This window comes from Desmodus rotundus, chromosome 1 (genome assembly GCF_022682495.2).
Source record: "Desmodus rotundus isolate HL8 chromosome 1, HLdesRot8A.1, whole genome shotgun sequence".
Taxonomy (NCBI): domain Eukaryota; kingdom Metazoa; phylum Chordata; class Mammalia; order Chiroptera; family Phyllostomidae; genus Desmodus; species Desmodus rotundus.
Genome location: NC_071387.1, coordinates 78,804,257 through 78,826,047, shown reverse-complemented (window position 1 = coordinate 78,826,047; position 21,791 = coordinate 78,804,257). Strand labels below are relative to the sequence as shown.

At 36.2% G+C, this 21,791-nt stretch overlaps 1 protein-coding gene across 5 annotated transcripts in view; it reads left to right on the top strand.

The window, feature by feature from the left end:
- Positions 1-21,791, top strand: part of ERCC6L2 (ERCC excision repair 6 like 2) — a 207,085-nt gene that overhangs the window by 102,005 nt on the left and 83,289 nt on the right. For all 5 annotated transcript variants that reach the window (XM_045193622.2, XM_045193623.2, XM_053925211.1 and 2 more), the window contains exons 14-17: positions 2,688-2,840; positions 7,062-7,142; positions 8,539-9,676; positions 15,219-15,373. In XM_045193622.2, the coding sequence (XP_045049557.2) occupies positions 2,688-2,840; positions 7,062-7,142; positions 8,539-9,676; positions 15,219-15,373 (1,527 nt within the window). The remainder of the gene's footprint in view (positions 1-2,687; positions 2,841-7,061; positions 7,143-8,538; positions 9,677-15,218; positions 15,374-21,791) is intronic.

Below are 21,791 nucleotides of genomic sequence, written 5' to 3'. Positions count from 1 at the left end.
CTTCAAAAATTCAGTTATCCAATTCAAGAAACTAACATTGATACATTACGTGTAATCCATAGAACCCACTCAAATTTCACCAAATTGCCTGGGAATGTTTGATTTTTCCTTACAGGTTCAGGATCCAAACCAAGATCATAGTTACATTTCTTTTTGTGTCTCATCAGTTTTCCAACACCTGGAATAAGCTTTTCTAGTCTTTCATGATCGTGATAGTTTTTAAGAATAAATCCACTGATGTTTCCTCATGTTCAGACTCAAGCCGAGAAACCTTGGCATGAATAAGTATAAAACAGTGAGTGTTCTACTCATTGCCTTGGTGAGAAAGCGCGTGGTGGTGCCCTGCCCCATTGTTGGTGATGTTAACCTTGATCACCAACCTACTTGTGTCTGCCAGCTTTCTCCACTGCACAGTCACCATTTTTCCCCTTTGTAATTGATAAATATTTCATGGAGAGATCTCTACTGCTATGCTAATATCCTGTCCCTCATCAAATCTGTACCCATTGGCCTTGGCATTATCCGATGATTCCCACCTGAACCAGCACCACTATGATGGTTGTCAGATGGTGATTTTCTACTTCCATTATTCCTGCTTTTAAAAATATTTTGGCTTTCTACCATAAGAAAGAGCTCCCCCCACCCATTTATTTAATCTGTGGACTCATGGGATCCTATTTTAATAACATTACAACTCATTGAATATCACTATTTATATTGATATTCAAACTACCTCACTTTTGGCCAATGGGAACCCTCTCAAAGTGGCTTCTGTGTAATTTTGACAAGCCACCATAATTCTTTTGCACTTCCTTACTGTGGTGGAGTGAATAGTGGTCCCCCAAAGACGTCCACACCCTAATCCCCTAAACCACCTGGATTATCTGGGTGGGCCCAGTGTAATCACAGAAACTCTTATGGGGGGAGGGACAGGAGGGTCAAACAAAGAGGAGAAGTGATGGCAGAAACAGAGTCGGAGAGAATGATATGAAGACACCACGCTGCTCTTGAAAATGGAGGAAGGTGTCATAAAATTTTTAACACAAAGAACATTCCTTTTTACTTCTTGCATATCTTATATGTTGTGAAGAAATCCATGCATTTTGTAGCTTTGTGTGAGTTTTTCTTAAGGTGGAAACTAAGCTACATTTTCCAATTACTGATTTTTTCCACTAAGCTCTTGAATTCAGTATGATTTTAAGTATATATATATGTGTATATATATATATATAGTTAGTTAGCCTACAAATAGATGCATCTGGCCTTCACTCTTACTGGAACTACTTTGGAAAACTTATTTTAAGTACAAAATAATGTGCCTTTTATGAGTTTTGTGATAAAACTTATGAAGATTCAGATTTAATGCTTTCAAATTACCTTGGTAATTCTATTTAGTAGTTCTATAGTCTGACAATACAGTGTTTAAGGTAAAGTCAGTAGCGAGGGTAAAGTCATCAGGTAACCAGGCCATCAGGTGCATCAACTGTAATTGTGATTCCACATTCCCAGGACTGTAGCCCATGGCCCTGGGACATTGATATGGATCTGATTAAGCCGATATGTTGATCCATAGCTTCTTCAAAGTAAGGTCCGAAGAATCTTGTTTTAAGAGGAACATCCTGGAAGTGAAAAATTAATACAAGTATAAATTTTGGATTTGACCCAACCCAGGTGTAAATCTAGAAATGACACTTTCTAGCAGGGTAGCTGTGGATAAGGACTTAATTTTTCTAAACTTAAGTTTCTTTATTTCTAAATTAGAGCAACCCCAGTTTGTTTGTTTTTATTTCCGAAAGGGAGATAATAATATCTTATAGGCTTGTAAGGGATTAAATGAGAGAATATAAAAATGCTACACATGCAGTAAGTGTTCAGTAAATAGCAACCATTATTAAGAATAATTTTAGTCATCTAGAATAATTTTATTACAGTGCAAATCAACTCATGATAATCACAATAACCTATGATTTCTTATTAAATCCTTCTATCAACAATAGACTGGTTTTCATCCTGAGCATTCTGTGTTTCTTCCAAGAAATTTTAAAGTGTACATGGGATTAATCAGGTTGTATTTACATTACACTTAGTGAAGTATCCAGTAAATACAGAGACACTTAAATATTGATATGGCAGTGGTATACGTCCTTAAGGGTTCCATGTCAATATTTTCTCCATATTCAAAATTGTTTCAGAGATGCGGTGTTTCTAAACAGCAATTGAATTCTTGCTGTTATTTGACAATACAACATGGCCACAGTTATTTTAACAACAACATGGTTATCATGTAGTTACTTCAGATTATAATTTAACTTTAGTAATGTGGTGATTATTTCTACCAGTTTTGGTAGTACTTATTGTAATAAAAGTCTAGAAAGGAGAAAAGTGTATCCAAATGTATGCCTATGTTATTAAACATTTTACATTAGGTAGATAATCCTTAGAGATGTGATCTTGACTGACTTGGTAGAAACAGATAAAATAGGAAATCTAAGATCTCTTCTTCAATAAGATTGGCCATTGTTTCTTCATTGTGGCAACATCTGCTGGGGAAATTAAAATAAAATTTCATCTCTGAGGAGAATCTGCCTGCTTCAGCTAAATTAGTGTGTATACATGGAATGCCAGGAAATTCTGACATATTGTTGGAGCAAACACTTCAAAAATATCTTGTGTGTTTTCTGTTTTAGCAACTTCACTGTGTGGTGGTTGGAAGTGAAAATGCCAAGCGATATTTTGAAGCAGTTCAAGGATCGAAAGAACATCGAGGAGAGCTTTTTGGGGTTTCTAATCTCTTCAAACTACGGTTCCAAGGGTCTTGTCTTACGAAGGATATCCTGGAGGTGTGAAATTGTTCTCTGACCTTTTCAATAGCATTTCAGCATGGCTTTCTCTTGTTTAGGAAACTTGAAATGTAATTGCTGGTCCCTTTACGGAGAACTTTTTGGTTTTCTTGAAAAATGCCTTATGTTTAGAATTTCTACTTTTTGGGAAACAAGAAATAAGTTATTGTACCTCTAAACTAAGATTTTCCCGTGCACAGTTATGGATAATGTACATACACAAATACAGATACATATACTGGATAGTGTGACCTCCAATGCCATTTTCAGACTGGGAAAAAGAAGTTTATTACTTTGAAACAGCTGTTGAAGTCAGGACCTAAAAAAAGAGACTTTCCTAAATAAACAAAAATATAAAATGTGTTTTGATTAAGTTACCAAATACTCCCTGAGATGCACTCTCATGTCTCATGGAGATTTTTGTTTTCTGTTCCCAATAAAAATTCCACACCAATAATTCAAACTCTCCCAGTTGTGTTCATCCTCAGCTTACAGATGTTTCTTATTCTTCAAACAGGGTATTTATAGCCTTTAAATTTTTTTTGATTCTACAATATACCAGACTACTAACCTATTTTCTGGTTGATATTGATGTGAGAATCATAATATCCTGGACTATTATCATCTTTTCAAACCTCCCCCCCACCTTAATATGGAGGAGGAAACTGAGTCTTGGAATTAAGGATATTTTCCTTAACTTCCAGGACTTTGTAATACTGAAATACATACTTCATTTATTCATTAGGTACCATAAAACAGTTCAAGGAGCAACTTGATCCCTATCCTCAAGGAACTTAGACCATCTTGATGGGATGTGGGACAGAACGTTCACGTAGTGAATGTGTGACGTCAGAAAGCACGTGTAAAGCCAGTGGCAGTATGATTCTGAACCTAATGCTAGTCAGCGATCGCTGAAGGACTCAACAGGACAGCGTGTGTTGTTTGTATCCTGTGAATATGGCAACTGCTACACAATGTCTGGTGTCTACCGCTGAGTTTTTATTTTATAGTTAACTGTTTGATTCGGAATTGAGCGGCCCATTTAAAGTCCCCTTTCTTTGATCTCTTTCATCTTTTTGAACATGCTGCTGCTTATTATGGACTTGTTTTTGCCATTTCTTTTCTCTAACCTATTTGATTAGCCTTGTTTGCCCTCTAGGACCCCCTCTGATCTTATCTGTGTCTCAGAGTACTGCACAACACACCAGCCTGTATTCATGGTTCTAATTTGAAATCATCACCTATAAAACATATATAAGCATTATATTACTTATCCTGTTTTCTGCTGCGGTTTAGTTCTCTATTTTATGAGAATAGCCACCTTATTTCTTTGTTACACAAGTGTTAGGTAAGACATATCAGTATGACAAGTTATTAAATGGAAATTGCTCTTGTTGCTGGTTGTCCTCAGTATATCTTGTTTCCTCTCCAGGAGCGTTTGTTTATTGACGGCAGGACCCTCCACGCCTTCTTTTGTTTGTGGTTCTTGCTGCGTACACCATTGGCACTCAGTTACTAAATATTGAGTTAAAATTGCTCACTTGTTGTCAACCAGAATATAAAATTATTCAGGCCTGGTTAAATTCATGTTGCTTTTGGCCAAACAATGTTTTAAAATACTATTCCAAGCCCTATATAATGAAAGCATATATCATAACATAAAAGAAGAATTTCACTCTTTATGATTCCTTTTAATTTTTAAAGGCTATAGAAAATCCCTTTTAAAATGTTTTAAGATATGGAAATTTGAATTTATATGACATTTAATCTGATGATTTCTAAGCAGTTTAGTTCTATGTTTCATTAACTTTTTAAATCTATATCATAGTTCCTCGTTAAATTATATTGAGAGTTCACTTCACAAATATTGATTAAGTTTATACTAAATGTCAGGTACTGTTCATAGAGCTACACTGAAGTTAATAAAATACAAAAAAATCCTGCCTACAAAAAAATTTACATTCTGTTTAGGGGAGACAAATAAGAAGCAGAAACAAATAAGTGAAGTATAGTGTGTATTATGACGGTAGGTTCCAATGCTGCAAATAGAGCAGGTGGAAGATGAGTAAGTTCTGGAGGCCTGACGCACAGCATGGTGATTATGTCAACAGCACTGTAGTGTGCACTTCGCAGCTGCTAGGGGACTAGATCCCAAATGTTCCTACCACAAAAAAATTACAATTTTGTGACATGATAGAGATACTAGCAAATGCTATGGTGGTAATCATATTGCAATATGTAAATGTATCAACGTGTTGTACACCTTAACTGTGTAAAGTGTTATATATAAATTGTACCTCAATTTAAAAAAAGGAGAGTGGGAAGGGAAATAGGGAGACCATCAAGGAAACAGCATTTCATTTATAAATGGAGTAGCCAAGAAAGAGCTCACTGTGAGATTGCATGTGATCCTTTGAAGAGTCTGGGGAGGAAGATGTGATTTAGACATAGGAACAAATGCTAAGGCCACGAGGGAGGAGAATGTCCAGCATTATCACAGAATGGCAAGGAAGCCAGAGTGGCTGGAGTGGGGTAAGCAAAACAGCAAGTGATGGGGCTAGAGAGATGACAGGAAGCAGAGCATGCAAGGACTTTAACTTTGGGGGAGACCGAAAGCAATTAGAGGGCTCTGAACAGAACAAAGACATAGTCTGACCTATATTGTCTAGATTAAATATTAAGAATTAGATCGTAGCCCTGATCGGTGTGGCTCACTTGGCTGGAGCATCGTCCCATAAACCAGAAGGTCAGGGGTTCCTTTCCCGGTCAGGGCACATGACTAGGTTACGAGTTCCAGCACATAGGAGAGGTCCCAGTTAGGGTGCACATGAGAGGCTACCGATGAATGTTTCTCACATTGATGTTTCTCTCCCTCTCTGTCTCCCTCCCTTCCCCTCTCCCTAAAATCAGTAAGCATGTCCTTGGGTGAGGCAAAAAAAAAAAAGAATTACACTGAAGTACAAGAGAGGAAGCAAGAAGTGAAATAGGTGGATAATGCAATAATCCACCCTAGAGATGACAGTGGTTTGCACCAGGGGATGGATAGTGGTGATGGATGGGATAGAAGGTACAGAAAAAGAGGAGCTAATGATGACTCCAAGGTGTTGGGCTGCACTGCAGCCAAAGACTGTAGTGCCATTTACCTATCACAGAGGGGTTCTGATCACTTGAAAGATTTGGGGTTCTGATCAGTTGAAGGATTTGTGGTCCTGCCACTTGGATCTGTTATAGCCATTTAGCTTCTGTTGAAAGATGAAAGGCAGTCCTGGGAAGGAGGCTCCCCACTCCCTTGCAGTAATAACTTCTAGGCATTGGAAGAAAAAGTATAGCAATTTAGGAACTGTTTGTCATTCCCTAAACATCATTAGGGGAAATTCTCCCTTGTTGCCCTGGATACCAGGTGGCTGGAACCATGCCATTGGTATGTCTGTATATTCATAAGTTGGACATTTGTAACTCTGGTGATGGTAGTATTATTTCTCCTTCTTCTATCAACAAATAAAGCCTTAAAAAAAGAAATACATTAATTTCCTTTTGAAGGAAAATTTAATATTGTAGAATTTAGGCAATTGAATGTTTATGCTTTAAATGCATAAATATTTTTCCAAAAGATATAGCAACCCTGTTACATAATTAAGGCCCTTTTTTAATTTCATATTAAGATGGACCTTTTCATTTTGATGTTTACTACATCTAATGAATCATTAAACATTTTAATAAATATGAACAATAAATACACTAGCAGTACAGGCTAGAATATCAAGTTCCCAATACTCAACCTTACCTGTGCTGTTTGAAATGTAGACAGTATGTCCTTACTATAGTTATTATATAGACAGGCTTATTATGGAATCATTACTGTGAGTATATATAGCATTTTTCCACCCGCCGTCACCTACTAGACCTTTTAATAGAGTTGGCTGAAAAGTATTATTAGCGTTATATCTGAAAAAAATAAGCTTTAAAACAAGAAATAAGAGTATTTTATGGGCCCAGCATGCTTTCACTGTGCCACTCTACTACCTAAGAATTAAGATTATTTTAAAATGTTATATAAAGTGTATGTGAGTTCCTTAATTAGCAAATTGAAAAATAACATTAAGAGAGTTAAAGTAAGCTGCACTCAGTTTTTCTTTCGTAGCTCCAAGTTTTAGTGTGCTGTTGCTATTCTGTTTTTTTCTTTAACCCCATATTTTACACAGTTATTTGCATTATTTATAGAGAGAAGGCCAAGTGGAAGCCGGGGTCATGACAGCCGGAACGTGGTTGGAAGAGGAACCTCCAGTACACAAACTAGAAACAGTAAGCGCTAGTTCAGTCTGTAGCCCAGACCTCCTAGAAAACATGTACTGTGACAATTATAAGTTTACTTCCCTTTTTCCTTCATTTTTCAATGTGTAAAGAAAAAGTCTTTTTTAAAAAACATTAAGGACACAATGTCAGAGGACTGTCAGTAAAATTAATAACAGGCTAATTGAACATTTTTTTAAGTTTAATCTTTATTACATTCTTTTTCCATTATCATTTAGTCCCCTCGACCCCCCTCCCCACAGCGGTCAGCACACTGTGGTCCAGGTCCGTGACTGCTAGGGACAAGTTCAGGAGCGCTCATCAGGCATTTATCTCCAGACTGGAATTTTAACTGTACCAAGCTGTAAATCCAAAATTAAATACCCCGTGTAGGTGACCAATCCAAACTAAATAAATAACTTACTGAATAACAATTTAAATGGAAACATAGCAATTAAGTATATTTAAGATTATTAAATCCAAACATCAAAATTATTCTCTTACTTAAGTAGATATGTTATTTTGAATCCTTGATCTAATAATCTTTTTAGTAGTTTGTCATCTCACATACTATATGTTATCTAAGGACCTTTTTAAAAGTAAAAAGTAAAGGACATTTAAAAGTGAAGATGTGTAGACTTTTTTCTTATCGTAGTTTCTTGTTTGTTTTCAAAGGTTTAATAAATTTGTACTACCCCATTGATTTGGAATATGGAGTCAGTATTTTTCTAAATTTATAGAAATACATGAATATCACATGCTGACAGAAGTACTGCTAGATAATACTTCCCCCAAACTCCTAACTAATGAAGCCTCAGTTTTAGGAAGCTAAAGGACACACTGAGCTCTGACTGATCTGAAAAAATTAAATACTGGATTTAAATTTGTACCAAATTTTGCTTTAAAATATCTTCAATATTTTATTTCTGGTTGTCAAGATCCTATTCAATCTTATTTTTATTTTTAATTTGCTAGAACCACTTTCCAGCTGTGATTCTTTTGTTTGTTAACTCCTATTTGATTCTTTCTTAAAGCAGGATTAGAAATGTCTGCTGGACCACAGTAAGCAATAAGTTGTGTGCTTTTCACTTTCGAGGCCAGAATGGGTCCCTGCCTCTGATAAGCTGACTATTGGGCTCTGTCTTTTTCTTATAAATAATTTGGTAATGTGGTATTTTAGCTTAAACTTTTATTTATTTTGGACAGTTATCCAACTTGAAAAGAGAAAAGAGTGTACCAGACTATAATATTAAATCCTTTATATTTGTTTATTAAATGTACTTTTACAAAATACCAAGTAATATACTTGTACAAATTTTCTGCCCGAGTTTAATTCCCTTCCAGTATGATAGATGTGTTGTCATTATCCTGATGTCGTCTAATGTTTCTGTCATTGCTCCCTATATAGCCTGGAGAGCCTGACTACCAAGAACGCGGGGGGCCGGAACAACCTGCATGTGGTCTCTGCAGTGACTTTAGTGATGATGAATCAGTGGAAAACTCAAGAATAAAGTCTACTAAAAACAAAGCATCTGACTCAAGTAAAGCTTCAGGTTCTCCTGGACAGCTTACCTTACTCCAGTGTGGTTTCTCTAAATTGCTTGAGACAAAATGTAAAGCAGTTGGTGATAGTGATGAAAATACTGCATCTGATGATAAAAGTTCTGATGAACAGCCCACATGCCTTTCAAATGGAGCCAAAGATGTTGGTTGTCAGAAAAGTCAAGTCTCTCTTGCTACTTCAAAACATCAGAAATTAACCAACATCCTAAATCCAAATGAAAAATATACTTTTGATAAAAGTGAAAAGATTTTAGAACAGACTGTTTCTTCTGAGTCTGATGATAATAAAAATTTTGAAAATACAACTGACCACCATTACAATTTACAGAATGTCACAGAATCAGAAGATAGTGATGTCATCTTTCCCACACAATATACAACTCAGAAACTCCCTAAGGATAGTGTAAGGTTTAAGCCAGCAGAGGATAGATTTGAAGATTCTGAAACAGAAAAACCTGTAAAAATAGCAAATAATGATGATGATACAAAGACTGATGTCAGAGAAAGTATACTAATTTCAAAACAATTAAATCCTGTGAACCTGAAATCTATTATGGAAAAAAAAGGTAGTAGTGATATTAGCGATGAGTCTGATGACATTGAAATTTCCTCTAAGTCAAGTGTAAGAAAACAAAGAGCTACTACTTCTTTGAGGTTTAAGAGAAAAAAGGAAAATAAAAGGGAACTTTACACTTCTCCTAAAACAATGAAGAAAGCAAACCAACTGTATGCAACAGATGAAGATTGCAGCTCTCAGGCTATTGATGATTTTTCATCCTCAGATGACGATTTTTCTGTTAGCCACACCGGTTTCTCTAAACAGAGACATAGACCAAAAACTTCAAAAGATAGAACTGGTTTCTCTCCAAAATTGCCTAGCCATAAGAAAAATAGCACTTTTGCACCAAGAACACCAATGAAATTTTCAAATGAGAGCGCTGTCAATCAAGAGCAGATGTATGAATCAATGGATAAATTTTTAGGTAACTGCAGATACTTTCTGAAAACTTCTTTTCATGTATTTGCTTTGTGAAGTCAAGTAGTTCTGTAAGAGATTCTTGAATTAGCTTGTAAAGTAGCTCTCTACAATCAAGAGGCTACATTGAGGCACAAATGAGGAACTGGGTGGGTGGCAGGAAAAAGGGAAGACCACCCAGGTCAAGATAGAGAGCTTTGTCATGCCCCCAGGACCGCCTACATATGCCCCACTATTCTAACTTTTCTAGTAATTACTTTTTTGCATTTTTATGATTTTTATCACACAAATGTGTATCCCTACAATTAGTTTTGTCTCTCTTTTTTGAATTTTATAGAATCTCTTTTATTCTATAGTATTCTTTCTTCATCTCTTCCATTTCCGTATGATTTATCTGTTGATTTACTTGGGCTGTCTACAGAATTTTCCTCAATTTGAATTTTGCTAATTATGTTCCTTAGGTGCAGCTGAACATATTCCTCTGCCCTCTATATTTCCTGCAAATGAGCAGTATCTGGACTGTATCAAACTCAGGTTAAATCCCTTTGACAAGACAAAAGTTACTGTTTGGGAAGTCTATGGGAGGCGCAAAATGTTTGCTTATCTTTATTTATTTTTTTAAACATCACCTGAGGATTTTTTTCAAATTAATTTTAGAGAGAGAGAAACATCAAATGGTTGCCTACTATACACACCCTCACCGTGGATTAAACCCACAACCTAGGTATGTGCCCTGACCAGGAATCGAACCTGCAATCTTTGGTGTACCCAACAACGCTCTCACCAACTGAGCCACACGGCCAGGACACTGGTCTCTTCGCAACCACTGATGCTTAATGCCTATAACTATTCATTCAGAGTAGCAAAACTACTCCAGTTTTCTACTTCTCTCATTTCTGTTTTATTTGTTAGAATGCTTCTGTAAGGAAATACTTGCATTTACTGTTACCCAGTGGTACAGTTCATATAAAGAAGGCAAGGAAAATAATTCCTTCTTTACCAGTTTTTAGTAAAATAAATTAATCCCCTATCATCCCTAGAGGGAATGATCTTTCTAAAAATCATTATGAATAATTGATTGAAATACATTTAATGGGTCTCAATACATTGTAATTAACATCGTTATTGAGACTCAATTGTCTCATCTTTGCACAGTGGAGAGCCTTTGTACGTGAGCATTTTGGTTCCTGAGACCCTTTGACATTACGCTCGTCATCTCTGATTGCTATCTGATGTTACAGAGTGTTCTAGGATCAGCTCATATATTTTCTGTTCCAGGCAAGAAGTCTTGGTTTCTTTTAGTGAGAACTTGTGTTTCAAGACCACAGACTTGTGCTAGGAACGATCATCGCTACTACTAGCTTGGTTATTATTTCTGGGCCTTTTCAGTGGACACATTGTATATGTGTACATATATACCACACATGTTTATATACATATGTTTATATTTATATGTGTACATAAGTATATTTGTATGTGTTTATGTGTGTATTTATAGGCATATTTATCTACACATATGTACTTTTATGTATAATGATGAAATACTTCATAACTTTCTATTGATACTTCCATATTTATATTGATAATTTGAGACTGTAGAGTTTTTACTAAACCTCTTCTATATTACATTTGTATACCATTTTATCTTTAATGTTAATTCTGGTTCTTAAGCATATAGGAAATGATTTAATTATAATGTTTCATAATTACTCATTTGTTTTATTCCATACTATATAAAAGTCATACAAGTAAAAATACCAATACTGCTACTTTATGATTCCTGGAAACGTGCTCTCCCGCTTCGTCCTATTCTAACAGTGGATGCACTGTCTCTACAGTGCCGGGACATGCAGACATCGCATTGCATAGTCTCCCCTTCTTAGACGTAATTTACTCTCGGTTTGCAGGTAACTCTCAATTTTGTGCTCCCCATTAGTTCTCATAGCAGTGTTTCTCAAGTCATTTTGGTTGTCTGAAGCTTATTTTCTAGCAGATCCCTCAGTAAGTGCTCACGAGAATAATGTTCCCTGAGATTCTTGTTAACAGTTTGTGCCTTTTATACTTAAAATTCATTTTTACCAGATATAAAATCCTTGGCTCATACTTTCTTACGTCCTTTAAGTATGTAGTTTTATTTTCTTCTAGTATAAAGTGTTGTGTTTGTGTGTGTGTGTGTGTTTTCTTAATGCCCAAAGGGTATTTTTCTTTTCATTGATGTCCAGTAATTTCACTGGGTTGTGTCTTGGTGTTTGTCTTAATCAGCTTGGGCTGCTATAACAAACTACTGTACACTGGATGGTTTAACATTTATTTCTCACACGTTCAGAGGCTGGGAGTCTAAGATCATGATGCCAGCACAGTTAGGTTCCTGGTTAAGGCACTTTTCTTTTTTTGACTTTTTTTTTTAATCGTATCGTTATTCAATTACAATTGTCTGCATTTTCTCCCCACCCCTCCACCCCACCCCAGCCAAACCCACCTTCCTCCCACGCCTCCACCCTCCCCCTTGATTTTGTCCATGTGTCCTTTATAGTAGTTCCTGAAAACCCCTCTCCCCACTATCCCCTCCCTACTCCCCTCTGGCTATTGTTAGATTGTTCTTAACTTCAATGTCTCTGGTTATATTTTGTTTCCTTTTTTCTTTTGTCGATTATGTTCCAGTTAAAGGTGAGATCATATGGTATTTGTCCCTCACTGCCTGGCTTATTTCACTTAGCATAATGCTCTCCAGTTCCATCTTGTAAGGGTACTAATCCCATTCATTAGGGCCCTGCCCTCAAGACCTAATTGTCTTCCAAAGGTGCAACTGTAAATACGGTCACACTGGGGATTAGGACTTCAATTTACGAGTTGGGGGGCGGGAGGGGGGGACAAATGCTCAGTCCATAGCAGTGTTGGTTATTCTGGATCAGTATTCTCATAGTGTAGTTTCAACTTGGTTTTTACTTTAGGGAAACTTTCTTGTACTAGTGTTTTTAGTTACTTGTTTTATTTCTGTGCTTTGGCTTTCTTCTCCAGGGACTCCTCTCATTCAAATGTTCAGTCTTCTTTACCTGTCCTCAGAATTTGTCACATTTTCTCAAATCCTTTTTTATATCTTTTCATTTCTTTTTGCTTTTAAAATATTCTGTTTCTCTTAAAGCATTATCTATTGTGTTCATTCTGTCTTATGTTCCTTCTAGTTTCATCTTTATTTCTGAAATAATATTTCTAATTTCTAATTCTTAAGTTCTGTCACTCATTTGTAAGTTATTTTCATTCTGATTTCTTTTGCTGGTCCTGTGTTTTATCATTTTCTGAAAGTCTTTTCACCTCATTTTGAAATCAGTTACGATTTTAATCTGTTTTGTGAGCACATATTCAGGCATGTTTTCATTGCAGGGATCAATTCTGCTGCTTACTTTCTTTTATAATAATTTTTATGAGATTTGATCCTCTGGCTTACTTTCATAGAAAATTTTTCCATGAATTTTTAAAAGAGGCAGAATGTAAGAAATTTTTTGCAACTTCACAAGGATCCATGTTTGTGATTTTCATATAATGTTCCTCTCTCTATCCCTCTTCCCTGCTTTGCTCTGCACTTTCTCTTTTCCTCATTCCTGTTCTTCCAGTCCCGGATCCTGCTAGTTTTGACTCCCCTCCAGGAGCTTTTCCTCATTGTGTGGCCCTGACCTGAGGGTCCTGGTGGGTCAGTTTGGGAAGTTCCTAAGCTGCTGCTTTTTCCAATCCCTCAGGCTCTCTTACCTCAGCCCATTCACCCACTCAGTGTTGGAGAGTAGAAAACCTTCCCAGATTCACTGCTACCTCCCGTTGTCCTTCCCACTGATCACCTGTTGGCTATTCTGGGGTCTCCTGTTTCCAGATCTATCAGATGTCATTCTGTTGCTTCTTTCTTCCTGAACATTAACCCTGATGCCATGCAGAGTGTGTTGCTGTTGGGTTTTCTCTACTTGCTTGTTAGGGCTCATAGGAATATCTTGTCATCTGATTAGTTGTTAGTGCTGTCCATGGCTTTAGGTCTGCTCTCTAGTTGCTGTTTGTTCTCCAGTAAGGATTCAGAAAGATGGAAGAACTGCTTCCCCTCCCACCACCTTGTGCAGAGAATCCGTTTAGTGATGTTGAGAGTTAGCTCAAAAGTGTCTGACTCATTCCCAAAGAGCTACATGAAAGAAGCTGGTATATAAGCAAGGATACAATGATATAGAAACCTTAATCATTGTGATTAACTTATTTGCAAATAAAGCTTTCCTTTGCAATTATTAGTAGTCTCATTTAATCATAGTGATAGGTATTTTGATACCCTTGTAACTAAGTACTGGACTGTTGTGCTACAACTAGAGTTTAGGTTTGAGGAATTATTGTATAAACTATTTTTTTTAATCAGCTTAGATTTTTTTTTGTTTTTACTGTCCAAAGGTTATCAATAGTTAGAGTGAAACTTGTGCTATTTTGAGTAAGGCATAAAATCTATCATCAAAATGAAGAAAAATCTTAGTAAATTTTCTAATAGAAGAATACTTCTGAAGGTTTTAAACTGTGGCCATATACACTCCTTGGTGTTTTGAAATTTAAGGAGAATATTATCTCAGTTGTTCTTTCAGTCATTTTATTTAACATCTTGTTTTCACATGATTGGCGATATCGGTTGAGAGAGGTTCAGGACTGAAATGGCACAAGTGTTGAAGGTCATAATCGAGGTTCATTGCCAAAGCTGTTTGAGGGAGCTTTTACAGACCTCAATTCTAGCCTTCTTTTTTATGACCAGAGCTTAAAAGTAAATTATAGGTGCCTAGAAACAAAGCAATAAAGAAGTAGCCATCTTTAAACTTTTTTCAGATAAAACCTATAAGTTAATCTTTTTTCATTTCCTAAAAAGCTTCCAATTTTGACATTCTCTGGGCATATGTACAAAAAAGACAGAATATAAACAGTAAAACTGAACAAACGAAACTCCCTGGTCATAAACCCTTTGCTCCCACTTCATCACTGTAATCAAGTACATGTTTAAAGAAACAGATGAGGCTAGCACAGCTCTTTAAATTTGTAAATAATTTTTTTAAAAACAACTGGAACAGCACATTCATAGAAACGACCCTCCACCATGACTTTTCTGTTGGCCAAACTCTGGTTTCTGGTTTAAGTCTAAAGATTGTTACCTAATCTTAGATGCTGTGATGTTGATGAAAGGGAAACGCCCTTTCCAAGTTAACCCAGACCAGCGTATTTGAATGGTTTTGCTTTTTAATTTTTTGAAAAGACTATTATAATGTTAATGGACAAACTGAATGTTTTTCTTGAGGATTAAACACAAAACAAGTGAGGGTAGAGGTGGGGGAGGGAGGTGGGACTGGCTGGGGTGGCGTGGAGGGATGGGGAGAAAATGCAGACAATTGTAACAATAAAAATTAATTAATTAAAAAATAAAAATTAAAAAAATAAAAACAAAACAAGCATAACATTTAGTGTATTGCTGATAATTTCTCAAATATACATGGAGCCATATTGCATCATAATGAGACATCACTTAATAAACATCAATTACCTCCTAGATGGTGTTCAGGAAGTGGCTTACATTCACTCAAACCAGAATGTGATTGGATCAAGCAAAGCTGAAAATCGTTTGAGCCGATGGGCAGCACGTGATGTATTTGAATTGAAGCAATTTTCCCAGCTTCCTGCTAACATAGCTGTTTGCATTTCTGAGGTAAGAAGCATATAGGGTACTGTCATCTTTAGTTTTTATCTCGTTTTCACAGAAGTTATTCAACAGGATCTTCTCTTAAGTACCCTCTTCAAAAGCAGCTACTAAGATTATAAGTGACATACAAATAAGTGTTAAAAAAAATTATTTGAGCCCTCACTGGTGTGGCTCATTGGATTGAGCACTGGCCTGCAAACCCAAAAGTCACTGGTTCGGTTCCCTATCAGGGCACATGCCTGGGTTGTGGGCCAGGTCCCCAGTTGGGGGCATACGAGAGGCAACCAATTGATGTTTCTCTGACACATCAGTGTTTCCCTCTCTCTCTCCCTTGTCCTCTCTCTAAAAATAAATAAATAAATGAAATCTTTTTTTAAAAAAAACATTATTTGGAGCACTGTAGTTACTGAAGATGTTTTATAGTACAAGACAAATCAATATCTAAATGTCTTAACAATATTGGGTTGCTTAATAGTTTCCCTCAATAAAAATTTGCTAGAAATGAGGAATCTGAAGGAATAATGCAGTTAAATGAAAACCAAAACAAGATTTCCTTCCAAAATTTTTCATCTAAAATGAAGACACACAAAAACTAGCTTCGTATGGAGTTTACTATTTTAGTGAAAGGGTGTTTATAATGTTAAGAGTAAGAAATACTTTCTGTGGGCTCTTCTCATTTAAATTGCTGTTATATAGAAATAAGTCTTTATATAAATATGATATTTATTTATACATAGTCACTTTCATCAAAGGTTTTAAAAATATTTTCTCTCTTTGGCTTGTTATCCTTTGTTAATTCCTAAGAACTAACTGTGTAAGGAATAGTTTCTACCACTCTGTGTAGGAGTTAAAAATGCATGCTGTGCAAACCAATGGGGCTTAGTTTCAAGTTAGCATTACTTTTAAGAATGAAGGGAAGAAAATGCTTCTGAACTGCCAGCTTTCTTCATTTATTTGTACCTCATCTGGTTCAACAAAGGATTTGGATTGTGTTAACAATAAAATCAGAACAGAAAATGAAATTTAGGACCAAGGGAAATATAAATTAAACTGAAAGTTGAAGAGTGGGAGAAAGTTAGAATGCAGACATATAGGGCATAATGTTCTTACCCAGATATTTTTTTAAGGACAAATTTGATTGAGTTGCTGGTAGACAAAACAAAGGAAGTAAACTATTTAGTGTGTTCTCAACTAGTGCATGCGGAAACGTGTGTGGGCAGTTTGGGTGGTCACCGGGACTGCGTGCCCAACTGGCATTAATGTCTGGAGGCCAGGGATACTAAATGGGGCCTGGGGGTGGGCTGGGGAGGGGGACATCCTACTTGCCAAGAATTGTTTTGCCCAAAATGCCATAACACCCTGCTGAGAAATACTGAGCTAAATGATTGTCCTTAAAGGAGGGGGAGTGCAGGGGGGTGGTAATACCATCTCTACTAAAGAAGAGAAGAGCTTTTCTAGCACTTACTATGAAGGAAATTTGTCTCCAGGATCTTGTATGAGTACCACTGAGTGACCTGGTGAACAGTCAGTTGTCTTTAATATAGTATGTATGAAATAACAGACTTTGAGAGGCTGTGCTTGCAGTATTTTTTAATGTTATCCAAAGTGCCAATGCCGAAATTCAACTCATGAAAAGTCATGCTGCTTTTTTATATTCTAGAAATATACTGTCTCGCAACCAACACTGTAGACAGCATTTCTACAGTTCGACTACCTTGTAGGAGCTATCTGGGAAAGATTGGCAGAAATATACTGGGTTTGCTAGAAATTTGCTTTATTAGAATAAAGAACATATTTTTTAAGAGATAGCCAAGTTTTATTAGCTTTTTTTGTAAATGTTCTTTCCTAAACAAACAAATTTTAAAGGGAAAAAAGTAAGATAGCTTGGAAAACCTTTGTAGTAGGTGTTAATGAAATAATTTAACTGGATATTAGGCCTTAGCTTTTATTGAAATATTTTTCAGAGAAGAATTTTACAGGCATATAATTTCTCCCAAAATGGACCTGGGAAGGAACCCTTAGATATAGGAGCAATAAAAAGTCCCTTTGGAACCTTCTCAAGGAATGTTGTAAAAATGAAAATGCTGCAAATTCACTTTGTCTTTAATTGGCAGGGAGCGAGGAGAACAGAGTGGAGTTTCTCTACCCTTGTGTTAGCAATGCCAATAGTTGTCAGCCTTTTCCAGCCCCAACGTTCTCAAGGCGGGCAGCACAACCTTATCAGAAACTTTGTTTCTTCACAGTGATATTCATAATAAGATATTTCTTGCCAGGAAACAAATTGGAGTTTCCTCTCCTGGGATTTCTAGTACATCCTTTGAGGCCATGCATTTCCACCATCACACATAGACCAACTTAGTTCATCTTTCTCAGGGAATGGGAAGAAATTTGTTGTTTCATGACTAAATCATTGCTGGTATAACATATTTAGGGACGTTTTAAAGCCATTAAGCAGGAGGCCCAATCTCATGCCACCAGAGCAAGCAGGCCAGGAACTGTGTGTGTGAACATGCTCATTTCAGTGGCTGACTTCTTCAAATCAATGCTTGATACAGTGAAAGTCCAACAGAATAAAATGCAGCCTATCAGGTTTGACCTATCCATTGACTGCATTGGGTAAATAGTATAGCTGTACTTTAACACCTTGAAAGTTGTAATGTATTACCTATGTACAAAAATTACTCAGGAACAACATTATAAACTTACCACTAAACAGGAAAGGTCTTGTTTATTATATGAAAATCAGGGTTTTCAAAATAGATAATGATCACACCTAGTTGTAATGTTCTTAGTTTTTCACCGATGTCAAAAACTAAAGCTACTTTATTTTTGACATAAAAATATAACCCCTAAGACATACCTCATGCTTTTTTCCTTTTATATTAATTGGAAATAAATAAAAAATATATATAATGAGTCTATCTTCAATTTGTTGAACTCTATAATCTTCCAGAGGCAGAAGGAATTTCGATAGGTATAACTAGCCTATGGCATGGACTGTCAAAGAATTTGCATTCTAGCTCTCCCTCATAACCCTTGTGTGACAGTGAAAAAGGTACGTGCCTTCTCTGTGCCTCCATTTCCCAGTGTTTAAAATACAAGTAATTATACTGTTTAGTTCAAAAGGTTTCTACAAAAACTGAATTAATGCCTATAAAACACTCTGAACCGTACCTGACACCCATAGTGCCCAGTGAGTAATAATAAGTGTCGTTATCGCTGCCACTGGGTAAGCCCGTCTTTTAATTCCCCTAGAGTTGTTGACCCCGGGGATCAACAAAGAAAAGTCCAGAAACTGTTGTATGCAGCCACTTTTAACTATAAATGAAAGAGTGCGTGGTACTAGCGAATCTGGGGCTTTGGACTCCCTTTAAAAAAAAAAAACAAGAATGCTCATTAAAGAGTATTTTTTAAAATTTTGTGTGTGACCATTAAGTTTTGCTTATGAAAATAGAAAGCCACTTAGTACTTTATAATTTATTTTATGATAGTCTATTAGAATTGAAGTTATTAGTAATGCCTTTCTTTAAAGCTAATAGATTTATTTTCTCTTTAAATTCATCATTTGATGTGGCTGCTCCTAATTTGAGAGCATCTCCATAGGTGCTGACTGACATTCAGTGAGTGAGACATCACTTTGCCATCATTCTAGTCCTATTGCATTATCTTTACACATAATACTCTGGGTTTTCCTCATTATAATTCTTCTGGGAACTAAATATTACTTCAGTAATGTCAGGGAGATAGAAGATGGTAATGTTTTTCTCTTTACTGAAACTATTTGTAAAGATGGTTAAATTAAGGATTTCTGAAGAAACTTTTAAAATAATATTTCACATAGATGAGATATTGATGACATTTCTAAGCCATCTCACAGAATTTCTGAGAAAACATGTTCACAATCCCTGATTTCATCGTATCTGGTCAGTATTACTTCAACACTTAATGAGTAAATCATTGAAACACTGGTTAGGGATATGTATCTCACTCACTGAAAGGTTTTGCAACTTGCTCTATGGTGGTGGGTGGCAATAGTGAATTTGCAGTTTTGAAAAATTAAAAATAGTTATGGAAAGAGAGAGAGTAAAGTAAGGTGAAGGGAAAAGGAGCCAGATGAAGACAAAAGAGACTCATCCATAGTGTTAGAAAAATTTGCAGACCTCTTGCTTCTGAAGACTCCAAAAATCCCCAGACCTCCCACCTATAGTACAGTGTCTTTCATCTGGGACTCACATCGAGAATCTTTTGATTACTGAGAATGCTTCTGAGTGCTTCGTGTCTGTCACCAAAGTTTTATTAAAGACCTTTGTTTGTATTTGAACGATTTTGTGTGTGTGTGTGTGTGTCCATGGTCTGTGTGTGTGCACATGTGCTTCTGCAGCCAGATGCACGTGTTGTCTCACTTCCTAAGAAAGCAAACCCTGTGTGTCTGTGTGGCGGCAGTACACGATGGACAGCGATCACAGTTTGCCAGTATTTCACTTTCCAAGGATACTGTAGTTGAGTCTAAGTTAAAGCCTTCGACTAAATTGCATGGGAACATACCAAATGGGAAACTTACAAAAGAGAGGTAATGCATATCACAGTCCTAGGTAAAATTCTGTGGCCTTTCAGAATTTTTCAGTCCTTTTGATGTAACTCTTGGTAACCAAAATCACAAAAGCTGTGAGCCTGCTTTTCAAACTCAACTACCTACTAAGAAAAGGTCTAATATATATAACTACTATCTTTTCTGTCTTTCCTTCGGTTTCTTGTAGTTCATACTTTTATAAATAATTTTTACTTATGGGACATACTTTATAGATGTCTTGAATGAAAACCTATCACTCCTAAAATAAATTTCTAATTATACCTTTGTTATATAGTATTACAAACAATATAAAATAAGAGCTTGTTTTGCCTTAAATTGTACTTGGATATTTTACAACCATTTCTGAAGACAGCTTATTTGAAAAGATGAGATGTCTGATAACAAAAGAGAAAACCTGTGTGATTTAGGGTTCAGCTCAGACCAAAAAAAATATTTTAAGTATTTGAAGGAACTGATAATACCTTTATTAGAGTTAATTTATTCTTTTGATATGTGGAACTATGTCGCAAAACTTAGCTATACCTGTTTGTGATGTGGTGTGTGCCTCATTTTTTCAATCAACTGCATGTTTTCAACTTAAGTTTACTTAAAGTTTTCTGAAAAGAAATGTACAAAGACAGCATTCAATTAAGGATTAATCACTATGGCAACTGAGATGTGGTGACTGAAAGGGGGAGGATGTATTCTCCCCTCAGTTTCCTGCCAGCTGTCATAGTCAACCTCTGCTGCCGGAATCCAAGCCAAAATATAGACTGTGACCAACTCTTAAGAAACTATATCTGTATTTTTATAAATTGGTACAAGTATCAGACTATAAAAGAAGACTTAATCCTCTGAATTGGATGACAGACACTTGGCACTCTCGCCAGTATTTGACAGAGAAATAACGGGCCGCTTTGTAGTAAAACCTGGATTAATAGTAAACCCTTCTTTATGTTATTGCAGTGTGGTGTAAATGAGAGAACTAAGCATGCTGTCAGCCTGGGGGTTGTGGGTGGCGCGGGAGAGAGTGCCTTTTATATAACCAGCGCAGGTTTAAGCTCTGTTCAGAATACTGTAAATACAAAATATTGTGTTAATAAGAACTTCTCTTTCTTGTATTTGTATTAGATTGGCATTTTGTAGATGACTTAAAGAAAGGATTTCTGTGAGCTACGGTGGATTTGATTGCAGCGTGTTTATACAGCTTGTGGAGTCAGCAAGGAAGGATGGACTGTTTGCAATAAGCAGACTTTGGGCCGGTACAGCATTCCATTAGCGTATTTTTCAGGATAGTGAATGGCGTGATGGTTTAAAGTAATTGTTCACAAATGACTGGTTTATGAAGTAGTTCAGTAAGTCAGGTTTATGGTTTCAGCATGTAATGAAATTAACTCTTACTGGGTGGGATTTTTCATGGTCTTAGCATTTTCCTTTCTATAGCTAGATGTTGATTTTATGGGTTTGTATCAGGAAGTTATTCTTTCAAGTAATTTTAATAAAGATCAAGGTTTTTTAAATTGTGTGTATATACAGGGTGGGGGGAAAAGTAGGTTTACAGCTGTTCATGTGGAAAATAACACAATAAATAATACATCCCAAAGGAGGACACAAGTACAATAAAATAATACAATAATTAATAAATAATAATATAAGAATAGACTCTGTTTTGTTTACTCACAACTGTAAGCCCACTTTTGCCCCACCCTGAATGTCTAAAATTATGTGACTAGTGGCATAAAAAAAGGCTTTTGTGTTTCTATCTTTAGAACCAGGATTGATTCAAAAGATAGTTTGTCATTTGTGAAGTGCACCTATTTCCTAGTCAAAGGAAGGAAAATCCAGGGTTAACTA